This window comes from Humulus lupulus, chromosome X, assembly GCF_963169125.1.
Source record: "Humulus lupulus chromosome X, drHumLupu1.1, whole genome shotgun sequence".
Taxonomy (NCBI): Eukaryota; Viridiplantae; Streptophyta; class Magnoliopsida; order Rosales; family Cannabaceae; genus Humulus; species Humulus lupulus.
The window spans coordinates 110,803,843-110,817,100 of record NC_084802.1 but is presented as its reverse complement, the minus strand read 5'-3'; the positions used below and the strand labels follow the sequence as shown (position 1 = coordinate 110,817,100).

At 34.0% G+C, this 13,258-nt stretch overlaps 1 protein-coding gene across 1 annotated transcript; it reads right to left on the bottom strand.

The window, feature by feature from the left end:
* Positions 1 to 6,186: 6,186 nt before the first annotated feature.
* Positions 6,187 to 7,577, bottom strand: LOC133804725 (LOB domain-containing protein 38-like). Its single transcript, XM_062242864.1, has 2 exons — positions 7,012 to 7,577; positions 6,187 to 6,870 (listed from the first exon to the last, which is right to left on the bottom strand). Exons 1-2 carry the CDS (start codon positions 7,193 to 7,195, stop codon positions 6,428 to 6,430), a joined length of 627 nt encoding a protein of 208 aa, XP_062098848.1. The 5' UTR covers positions 7,196 to 7,577; the 3' UTR covers positions 6,187 to 6,427.
* Positions 7,578 to 13,258: the final 5,681 nt, after the last annotated feature.

The following is a 13,258-nucleotide window of genomic DNA, read 5'->3' as shown; positions in this document are numbered from 1 at the left end:
GTCCAAGATCTCGTGGTCGAAGTAGTAGAATCCTTATTGGTGGAGGTGATGTATCTCTTCGAACATATGAAACAAAAACAAGCAGTTCACGCCTTGACCAGAAGGAAAACAGGCCAAAACGAGAGACCCTGAGATTACTGCTCGGGAAACTGAGGAGAAAGAATGCTAAGGGACTAGGGTGTCCTTGGAACCAACAGATTAGTGTCGAAGAACACCATCGGAGTTCATGAACCTCGCCGAAATCTGAAAAAATTTCCAGATTCCGGTCGAATGCCCAGAAGCACAAAAAAATGCATAAAGCGCAGAACAACCCTTGTTGACCATTTTAAATGTCCAAACGGGCTTAAAACGACTAAAAAGAGGTCAAAAGACCTCTAAATGCCAAAAACATCAAAGCCCTAAGCATGAAGTTACATATTCAACAAACTAGAACCTAAAAACAAGGACGGGCTGAAATTACTTACTCGATATGAAGTGCCTGTAGGTGTTGTGTCATGTGCGAACCAGAAAGTGTTTCTTGTTGTCCAACCAGAAGAACGAGGATTCTCTTTAGCCGTCCAGGTCGTCAGAGACACAGGTGTCAGTGAGGGGTTCAGGCTCTGGGAGTTGTGAAGCTTTGGGATGAGTTTGAGAGCTCAAATATTTTCAAATTTCAAATTACCAAAGTGAGTATGTGAGGGGCGGATCTCTAGTTTTATACTCGAAGAGCTTGGGGTGGAAGCAACTACACCCGACCGTTAATCACCCATGGGGTAGGCACTTGAACATGATCAAATGGTCACGATTATCAAGGCACAGATCGTGATTATTAGCATGGGAAAATGTAGCCTTAGATACATGGTGAAAGGGCGCTCCGGGTACGGATTGGACGTCTTGGGAGTAGAACAGACTCCTCATTAATTGCACCGATTCAAGGGCCCAACAAAGGGGATTCAACACGTGGTTTCACATTTTTTGACTATGACATCATGAGAGCTCAAGAGTCACCTCTCAAAGACCATTAAAATTACTCCTCTCAGATTAAGTCTCCACTGTTCGAGGACAAGTGAAGACTTGGGGGAAAAATGTTGTTTGTGATTTCATCATTGGACACGTGGCAGTCATTAGAGAAGTAATTAATCTCCCCAGGAGGATGGTGAAGTTCTATAAAGCTCGTCCAGAGCTCCTCGGAGTGTAATATCCTCCCAGCAAGTCGAGTTTCCTATTTTAGGCATGGATGTCTTCAAGTGAGGCCACACTGCGAGGACCACCCTAGAGGTTCTCTCCTCTTCTTGATCTGATAGTCCTCTAGGTCTAGGACCTTTGTCCTCGGGCCTAGAGAAAGCACCAGGTGTCCATCACTGTAGCCTTGGGCAACCACAAGATTGTCTAATAGATTTTTGAGCACCTCGAGTAGTGGCACCGAGTTCGTACACTCGACAATTGGTATTTCCCACAACGCTACCTGACACGGAAAAACGTGCAGCCGCACCCTGACATTGTTAGAAGCGTGTCTCCTATAAAGATGATGGGCTGCAACCTACAAATTGGGCCCCAGTGATACGCACGAGCCACCGTCTTTATTAGAACATTCAGAAGGATTAAATAGTATTTAACTCCCCAATTAATTGGGGAATATTTGTAATTAATAATATTAATGACCTCCAACCCCTATCCATTGAAAAAAGGTTCATAACTTTTGTACTCAGAGCAATATATACGCTGCCTGAGAAACCCACTTTGAAGCTTGTCATCTCAAGCTTCAAGAACTTTAATACTACAGACTCGTGGACTAGGGTTGTTTTATAACCCGAACCACGTAAAACCTTGTGTTCATCTTCATTATTTTCTCTAAAATTCTATTATTAGATTGATAGCGAAAAAGACAGTCAACAATTTTAAATGGTGGGCCCATGAGGATTTTTAATCCTTCCACCTCTCATCTCCCTCTCACAATCCTCTTTGACAAACAAATGAATTTCACCTCTCCCACCACCTCTTTCCCTCCTTCCCTCTCCATCCACCCATGTCTCCCTCCTACCAAACTAAGCCTAAATATTGTCCAAATGGTAAAATAATCCATGATTTTTTCACAAACTTCATAAAATACACCCAATTCAATAAATTAAAAATTTTATATGTATATACATATATTCATAATTACACTTCATATCTTATATTAGTTCTTGATTTGCACACCATTTTACAACAACAACAGCAACAAAAACAACAATAATAATAATAATAATATTATTATTATTAATAATATAAAATTGTGTATCTTATTTATTAAAATTTGGGAATTAAATTTTTTTAAATGGTGAATTTAAATATGTCTTAATAAAATAAATAATTAAATAAAATTCATAAATGTTTAATAGAATCTTAAATATAAATTCATAAAATATAATTAATAAAAATACAATAAATTTATTTTTATATTATATATATTTTTTTCAATAAGAGAATTTCATTGTTGTGTTGTTATAACAAAGAATATAATGTTATAATATTAGAAAGACTCAATTTAATAGAATAAACATTTAGAATTGTAATTTTGATTAGAAATAGGACGTACTCGCAAAGTTTAAAATTTTATAAATATAATTAAAATTTAAAGTGATGTATTTTAGTAATTTTACTTAAGGATAAACTTTTATTAAGAAGATAATTTAAAAATGATGTATTTATGAAATTTTGGGGGTGTACATATAACTTCAAAAAAAGATTGCTTTTATTAGGGGTGACAATTTGGGTCACGACACGATGACACGACACGATTAAGGTAAACACGAACACGACACGTTTAATAATCGTGTCATGTTCGTGTTTGAGTTTTTGACATGTTTAATAATCGTGTCGTGTTCGTGTTTACCATAATCGTGTCGTGTCATAATCGTGTTGACCAGTTTAATAACCGTGTCGTGTCATAATCGTGTCAGACACGATAACACGAATAATTTGCATAGGTTTTATGATTTTTTTTCATATAATTATGATTAATCGTGTCATAATCGTGTTCGTGTCGTATTGACTCGTTTAATAATTGTGTCGTGTTCGTGTTCGTATTTTTGACACGTTTAATAATCGTGTTGTGTTCGTATTTACCTTAATCGTGTCGTGTCATAATCATATCGACACGAATCTGACACATTTACACAAATTGTCAGCCCTAGTTTTTATTTACTTCCCTTTCTATTCAAACCCCTTGTAAATTTTTAGAAATCCTTTTCGCATATCTCCTAAAAAATTTAAGTACGAAGTTTTCCGTTAGTAAATAATTTTATTTTTATTTTTTCAACCATAATAATTTATAATTTTTTTAAAAAATTGACCCTTTAAATTAAAAAAATATATATAATCTTTTATAGAATAAACAACTTAACTACAATTTTTAATTTAATTTTTTAACGCAAAATTAGAAAAAAAATTAAAATTAAAAAAATGATATCTTTAGAATTAAAATTATTAGTAAAATTAAAATATTCAATTTTGATACTTCTAAAAATTAAAGTATGTAAATATTTTTACTAAAAATGATAAATTTAGGTTAATTTATTAAAATAATATATTTAATAATAATTAATTAATTAAAAAAATGAGGAAAGAAAGAAAGTAGCAATAATTACACCCAAATAAAAAGAGCATAAACCACTAAAATAAATTACCATGTAGTGTCCACCTTTTAAAAGATGTAATTAATATTTTTCCATTTGTGTGTAAATATGGTGAACTAGCATGTGGTAGATAGACGCGGCGAAGCGTATGAGTATTGAGTCCTTGTCCTTTTCCTAAGTTAGCTTTTTGTAAAGAAAGGAAGAAAAAAATGGGTGGTGATGCCGTGGAACCCACTTCCAATGGAGGAGGGCTTTGTCCTAGACCTAATAGGGGAGGCTGATGTGCACCGCACTAATATTTTTTTTTTATCCTTTTTGCGAAAATCTACTTTTGTTATTATTGTAACATCCATTGTCAAATAATGAATGAAAAAATACCGCCCTGCATTTTTTTTTTCTAATTACGTAATTGTTTTATGAGTTTTGGCCAATAATAATTTAGATTTTGTGTTTTACTGTACGGATCGAAATAGTATCTTATATTATATTTGATTTTGGTCAAAATATTTTTAATTAGAAAAATAATTATCAGATCGTTAGTGATGTGATAGATTTAAAAAAACGGAAATAGTGGTGGATGAGCTAAAAATAAAATATTATATTTAAATTTTTTTTTTACCAAAATTAAGTATAAAATACTATTTTGATTATTTTGTAAAACACATATTTTAAATTATCATTTAACAAAACACATGCATATTTTATAAAAATACAAGAACCAAACTAGTGATAAATAGTTTTTTTTTTTTTTAATTTTTATTTTGTTGGAATTTATTATATGAAAAAAGATCATGTACACAGTACATATACTCAGATAATAAAGATATTGGGGCCCATTACCATAGTAATCGCACCTTCTTCCACTCGCTGTATAAAATCAATCTCAACAATTTGGCTTCTTGGTTGCCACGAGACAATGAGTCAAATATTCAGCTGACCCCATGTGATCATCAATCCCCTTTGTTTTGTTTTGTTTTGTTTTTGAATTTGGTTCAACCCACCCCCATTTTTCCAAGAACGTTACCACATTATGCAAGCGCGGATCGTAGTGAGTGAAGCTACTTCACTCTACTTGACTACATATGATTCTATCTAATAATTTGTGTGAATTATTGTTCTTGTTGTTTTTTTTTTTAAATGGTTGGGACTTGGTAATGTACTATAAGGTCTAGACTATAGGGCTGAGCATAAAATCCGAAAAACAAAAAAAACAGTATATATCAACCTTCCGAACATCGAAAAAATCGAAACCGATTAAACCGAACACCGAAAAAACCGCCAACAGCGCAAACCGCCACTGTTTGGTCGGTTTGAAAATTTTGTCCGAATCGACCAGCGGAACCGAAACCGACCGAACAATATAATATATAATAATATTATATTATATAATTATTAATTATTAAATAAAAATAAAAAATATATATGAAATTATGTTCTATATATTTATGTTTTAAAAATGCACAAAAATGGATTCCAACAATCCAAAAATTTTAGTTTTTTAACTAAAACTTTCAAAAAAAGAAAAAAAAATTAATTTAAAAAAAATAAGAAATTCGGTTTAACCGACCAAACCGCAGTCCAAAACGGTCGGTTTTTTCTTTTAACTGGTTTGGTCGGTCGGTTTTTGGATTGCACCAATTCGAACCGAAAACCGAATTCTGAATTTTATGTTATGAAAAAACCGCCAAAACCGACCAATGCTCACCTCTACTAGACTAGACCATGTTATTATACGTATAGTTAAGCACAAATATGAGAATATATATAACATTATTCAATCATAAAGAAAAAGTTATCTGATTTGCATTAGGAATTTATATAATTACATGAGAAGTTTGTGGGACAATTAAAATTAAATCACTTTCCACGACGCCATACATAATATGTATATAAAAAATAAGAAGGACCAATGAAATAATACTCTTAAATCGAATCAACTTGCGAAGGAAAAAAAAAAGGTTTATCATTGATGCTGTTCCCGCTATCTAAACATAATATTGTGGCAAATTGGATAGAATATGGAACTAAAGATTGCATATATGAAAAGAAAAAAAATAATATCACATGTGTGAATATACTATTTGCCACAAGAAAAATCTTTAATATATAACAAGAGTAATGCTGCGTACACATGTGTACAAATTTAGATAATAGATGTGTATTCAATTTTACTCATATATATTTATTAGTGGCGACGACATTATAAATGGCGACCACGTCATTTTTGTCGAGATTAAATAAACATAATAGTGCCTAAAAATTGTCTACAATTTAAGTGAATTCCAATCAGTACTCTTGTAACAAGTGTATCCATACCAAAAGTTAATTAATAGATGGCAATATTTATGTATGTATTAGTATTAAGCTAAGTCTAAAAGACATTAATAACCAACATCACATTCTAATTGGCCAAAGACAACCTCAGCCCATCAAACGAAGAAACCACAGAAACCTTTTTGCAAAATGCCAACACATAACCACGTCATTGTCTTTGTATAAAATAAAAGCTAACTAAAAGTTGTTGTTTCCAGTTTTTGTTTTCTTATGTACCCCGAAAAAAAAATTATAAAATAAAAATAAGGCAAAACGAAACTGTAAGAAAATATAATAGAAAAAAGTTGGCTGGAAGATTAAAAATCCCGGCGAATGCAAAATGAGAAAAAGGGAGAGAAGGCTCTTCTTCTCTCGTTATCAGTTTTCCCTTACATTAATTCCTTATTCACTTAAGTCGTAATGAAGAAGTTCTTCTACTACACACACTTCTAATAATCACTTTCTACTGTCTCAACCAAAACACACACACACCCTCTCTCTCAACATATTGTATATTTTCATACGAAGAGATTTAAGAGCTTCTGTTCCTTGTGATCGCCGATTCCGAAGCTCTTGGTCATCACCGATTCTTCTGAGCTCCGCGAAATCGAGTCTCGCCAAACAAGCTTCTCGGTCATCGGGAAGATACTACTACTTCCTCTGGCTCCGGAGTAGTACTGCTCCTGTCTCGGATCGTAGATTGACGGTAGCGATGGAAAGTAACGATAGGCACTCGACGGCCACGATGATGTGTCCCCCGCGACCGCCAGCATATCGGAAGATTCATCGAGTTTCTGCATCAGAAGCCCCCCTTGCATAGGTCGCAAAACGCCTCCGCACAGAATCGTCTCCACCGCCGCCTGACACACGTGCCAGTTCCCGCTCGAGAGAAGACCCACTGCTCCGTTCACCGGATTCACCGTACGCCCACACGCCTCGAACAGCAACGATTGGAACAACGCTATAAATATATATATAGATCGACACAACCAATAAGTAAAAACCTATTTATAAATATATATATATATAAATATTTGGTGTTTTCGTTTTTTATTTTATTCTTTCAAAAGTTTGAAGGAAAAAATAAAAAGGCTATGCTTACCAGGGCGGTGGTGGTCAGGGACGGCAGAGATGAAGGACATGAGGTCACTACGGCCGAAAAACTTGGCGAGAAACAAGGTGGCGTTGCCTTGGGCTTCGGGGGATTCGATCCAGTGCAGGCAAGACCTCAGTACACACGACTCACCGCACCCCTTCCGGAGGACTCGGCAACCGTTGCAGCTCATGCTTATAATTATTTTTACTTTTTAAAATTAATAAAAAAAAAATCAACAAGTTATTAAGAAAGACTAAATGAGAAAAAGAAAGAAGAAAATAATGATGATGGTGATGATCAATATCAACTCTTTGATTGAATGATTTCTTGAGACGGAAGCAAAGGTGAGACCTGGGAGTGTGTGTGTGTGTGAGAGAGAGAGAGAGAGACAAAGTGTGAGTGAAGGAATGAGTGAGTGGTATGTTTTTGGTTTCTTAAGAAAGCCAACTCTTCAGGTCACTTGTTTGTTTGGGTTTGGAGAAACTGCAAAAATAGAAGGTATTTGAGCAAAGGAAGCCATTGGAATTGGGGTTAAGTTAAGACGAGAGTAATGAGTTTTAGAAGTAACAAAAAAACATAAAATGGGCCAAACCATGGTTGAGTTTATTTTATACTTTTTGTTCTTTTTAAAATGAAATAGTTTCGACGGTGGAACTATTGTGACAGATGGGTGAGAAATGTGGGTCCCAGGGAGTGGGTCTGTCTGAGGGGGAATATCTTCCAAACTCTGGGCAAGAGCGGCTCCGTGTTTCCGCGACTCTCTTGTTCCCTCACAGCCCTTATTCTTATCATCAACCGTTTGATCATCTTTTTTTATTGATCTTATTTCGTTAGATTTCTCACACTCCAATATTCGAATCATATAATAACTATTTGTTTTTTTCGGAAGAAGAAGAAGAGCTGGGCTGCGTTTTGGGAGTCCCACTTCCATAGACTGCAGTCAGAGTTCTTATAATTTTTTATTATTTTATTATGACCTTTCCCTCTTGGAGTCTACAAACAAACCCAATAAATGTAATATAATATTAATAATTAGATCAAAACAAAAGGTTAGTAGTACTATAACAAGAACTTGTAAAATATAGTACATTTATTTGGTAGGGCTAAAAAAGTGCGCTATTTTTTTTTTATCTTTTTTTTCCATACCACTAAAAAAAGCTTTTTAGCTACTAAATAATTGGTAGCCATTAATATATTTTTGATAACTAATAGACCTTTCGCTACCAATTTTTTGGTTGCTAGATGGTAGCTAATTCTTATTATAACTACCAAAGTATATAACTACAGCTGTAAGTACGGGCCGGACTTTATAGCATGGCACGAAACCTGCACGAGCTCGGGAGGCATGAGCACGACACGGTACGAAAAAATATGAGCCTGAGCCAGACACGACAAGAATTGAAAATTGACACGACACGACATGGGCCAGAGCATGGCACGGCACAACGAGCCCGAAGGCACGACACGAAAGCACGAACAAACTAGCCCGAAAGTATGACACGATAAAAAGTCTGATATTTTGACATTAATAATCATAATAAATTTTTATTTGTCAATTATTAATAAATTAAAATGATAACAGAAGTCTTATTTTTCTCAATGTTTATATTTTTATAATTATATTAATTTATTTTAAAATTTGTAAATTAAATTTTTTAGCATTTATTAGTAGGTATTAAAATTCTAATAATTATCTTTGATATAATTTTGTATAAAATATTGTTAAAAAATATATAAAAATATCTAAAATTATAATTTAAACAAAGAAATGTATTTGGTTTGGTGGTAAGTCCATTGATGGTTAAAGAGGAGGTGGAGGATTCAATTCTCCATCCTCATATTTTTTGGCAATAATAAAGTGGGCTGGCCCGAATAAGGAAAGTGGGTCAGCCCAACACGGCACAAGCACGGCACAACATGGGCTGGGCCCATGAGCCGTGCTGGGCCTACTCTTTCAAAAATGGGTCGGCCCGGCCCGGCACGAATTGAATATGGGCCAGGCCCAGCCCGCCCCGAATTTATCGGAGGCACGAAAATATAGGTTGGGCCGACCCACATTTACACCTCTATATATAACTACTCAAAAAATTGATAGAAAATACTTATTATTAGCTACTAAATATTTTGTAGCGAAAAATATTATATTTAGTAGCAAAATAACTTAATCTTGTTTTTAATAATTTTTTTTGTTACTAAAATTTGGTAGCAAAATACTATGTCTTATTAATATAATGATTTATAATGCTATTTTGCTAGTAAAATTTAGTAGCAAAATATTTTAAAATTTGTAGCTCTAACATATAGAGAAAGGTTCTAAATAAGAAAATCATGAAGAACATTAAACTAAATAAGAATTAAAGAATAAAGAAATAAATATTGTATACATAAAAATTTCCTTTACATGGCAAATACAAGCTAAGATTGCTTGATTATTGAATTTAAAAAATTAACAAGTGTTGGCTTTGTTCCAAAGTAAAATGTAGAATAAAGTTTGAGTTAAAGTCTTCTAATTTATAATCTCTCAAACTAAACTTGATGTTGCCAAAAGTAGGTAAATTATTCTGTAATCCCCTTTAAAACATGCAAAATTAACAAGTAAATAATGCAAATTAAATTAGTTAAAGAAGATAATAAAAACATACGAAAAAATCTTGTGCAATATATATTTAGGAAAATTCTCTCATGCGGGCGTTCACCCATAAACAATTTTTAATTTTTTTTTTAAATCTCTGAAAAGTGGTTAGTAGTGAGCAGCTTTTTCATTTTTTTATTTAAAAAAAACTGTAGCACGGTCAGATTTTTTTTAGTTTAAAAACTATTTATTTTTCATTTTTTTTGTAGGGTTTATACTTTTTTAGACCATGTGTTTTGACTCATTACTTATTTAGACCGTGTGTTTTGATAAATTATTTTTTGGACCCTGTATTTTATAAAATTGTTCAAATAGGCCCCTAAACTTGATTTTGATGAGTAAAAAATTGAATATAACAACACAGTTCTTAGGCAAAATGATTGTATTTTTGTTATGAATTGTTAGTTTGATGAATTATTTGTGATTTTAGTTAAAAAAAAAAAATTTGATCAAAATTAGGTTTAGAGGTCTATTTCAATTATTTTAGAAAACACAAATCTAAAAAGTAATTTGTCAAAACACAGAATCCAAATAGGTAATAAATCAAAACACAGAGTCTAAATATGTATAAACAATTTTTTTTTTATTTGTAACTATAAATCCTATAAAAATGAATGTGTGGTCCTTTTGGGACACGTGTCAAGATCTAGAGTGAAGTACTCTCTTGGGGCCGTACGGGCTGGTTGGTGTTTGGATTACAAAAATGCTAACTTTTATATTTTAACTCTCAAATTTGCAATTTTCTTTATTTGTTTTTAAGCTTTGTTTCTTTTCTTTTACTTATTTTCCAGATTGTAAAATAATGCACTATTTCCCAATAAGATAATCCTAAATTAAATGAATATTAATTATTTCTAATTATAAATATTAATACATATTTATTATTATTATTATTTTGTCTTTATTACTCTAAGTTGTTTTGGTTTTATTCACTAAGACTACAAATATTGAAATTTAAGATTTTTTTTCAATAGTATTATTAAGATCTTAATAATTGAGTTTTAGTTTCTCACCATATTGTAGGCATAGTTGTTTTTATTTAATGAGGCTTATGGGGGCCATATATAACATATTTTTTTATCATTGTATTGATTGTGACAACATTATTATTGTTCTGTTTTGTCATAGGTTTTAGATAATTTAAAGAGTTTGTCCCACTTTTTTATTTTTACATATTTTTGAATGAAGAGTATCATCATATATCCTCCCTAACAACATTTTTTATTTCCACGCTCTTTATTTTTTTTACATTTATTTAGTTCTACGCCGATATAGGAAAATTTTCATATATATATATATATATTTATATTTATAAATAAAAAAGAGATGAACATTAAAAGCATAAGAATAAAATATATAAAAGGAAAAAAAAAGATAAGTTAATTTGTTAAATAATTGAATACATTGAACATCACATTTCCAATGGAATAAAGAGTGGTATAAACTTCTCATGCATGAAGATATATGCAGATTAAAAGAACACAGGTCTTATTTCATTCTCTCTTTTTTTTTCTCCTAACTGAACGAAATGATGGAAAGATTTTATTTGATCTCATAGATAAATATATTTATATATAATAGATAAAATGTGATCATGGGGTAGTGGTGAGATCAAAATGTGTGTGAGAGAGAATTAATGACTCATGGTTGTATACATGATCCAACATGCTGTATGATAGTACTTATATTCTCACAGGTAAATTGTACTATATTACCGTATGCAGTTGTAACGTCTTACTACCTTAGAGTCGTTATCATGTAGTATTAAAATGTGCATCTGACTCGCTAATCGAGGTGTTAGACCCAAAAATATGATTAACTTCAAAGTAAAGATTTATTTAATGAAACTTCAATAAAAGAAAGGTTTGAACGTTTATTAAGATCATAAAAGAGTTACATTGGGATCCTAAAATATTGTTTAAAATATATGTACAACTCAAAAGTTATTATACAGACCTAGGTGACAAAATTAGACATTTATAACATGTTCCTCAAAGCTACCCCAACTGTGCCGGCCAGGTGGGCCAAATATGTACGCACCGCTCCATGCCCTCCAACTCATGCTTGGCCGATCTTTCCCTTGTCCTTACTTGCACCATAGAGCACCCGTGAGCCAAGGCCCACCAAGAAAACTTTACTAGTATAGCATGTAACAATTCATTTCAATAAGTGCATAATTAAACAAACACAACAAACAATTCGCAACAACGACCTAAGCCGATCAAGGTGCATTACCGAGCACCAAGTTCACGGTCCTAATTGAGCGGGTGAGTACAACACCCTTAGATGGCCATGTCATGGCGGCCTGTATCCAACATGCTTATTGCCGATCCTGGCCCCTGCCGATCAATCACATCACATGCATAACACAGTAGTTGCAACCATCTATACGTAACACTAAGCATAATACAAGCACAAATAATCGGGTCATGCCCTGCTCTATGGGCACAACCAGTTTTCTTACCTTGTGTCTCGAGTTGACAGTACAAGGCGATCCCGAGCACGATCCCTAATCCTGAGCCTTAGCGGTAAAACCTAGTCACAACGCAATAATGAATAACCTTCACAACCTAAGCTAATGAAAAGCTTAAGAATAATATACTAGCCTCCAGGACTTCGAATTCTACTAAACCGGGTAGTAGAATCCTTCCTGAGCCTTTAAGTTTGAGTTCCCATGCTTAAAAACTTGTTTTTGGCTATTTTCCATAATTAGAGTTGCGGCTCAACCCATAGGGCCACGACGCACTACAAGTCAGAGAGCCCAAGGCTCTGTCATGGTGGACACGGGCCACAATGCGCCCCAACTCGTGCCGCGACGTGCCCCAACCTGTGCCACGGCGTCTGAAGAACAGCGCCATGGCTCGAGCTCGAAACCCAGAATTTTCCCCTGCGTTTTCTCGAGCCAAAATCACCAAAACTCATCCTAATCAACAAATAAACCTAGAATTACATCTAGAACTCTCAATCACACAACATAAGCATTATAATTACCCCAAAAACTAACTATAAATCCTATCCCAACTCAGCAACTCAAGCTGAAATTAAACCCAGTTCAAAACCTAAGCTAACTAGAAAATTCACAAAGAAAAACAAATTATAAAGCTTACCCTAGGAGTGATTTCAATCCCTGAGCTAAGTTCCCAACCAATTTCAACTTCAAATCCTCAATTTCCTAAGTCAATTCTCCAAGAATTTCACAAAAGCTCCCAAGCACACCAAGAGAGAAAGACAGAGTAGAATAGAGAGAGGAGGAAAGGTTGAGAGGCTAAGTGTTCTGGTGGTTTCTCAAGGTGTCCTAAGGCTATCCTTAACACCAAAAGACCCAAGTACCCCTAATTCCAAGCCTTACTCTCTAATGCCCCAAGGGTGATATCATCATTTTCCACGTTTCCCGCTAATTCCTCAAATTGTCCTATAAATTCACAATTAATCCTGACATACCCAAATAATCGCCAAATAACTACCTGTTATCCCCATTTCCTGCGTGGCCCCAGAACGACCGTCCAGGCCCATGGTCAGGGCATTCAAAATGTGGGCCCGGCCCAAGGCCTCTTGGTACGGGAGTGTCCAAGGGGGGCACGGGCCTAGTACAATTCTGGGCCAGACGGGGGGGGGGGAGGT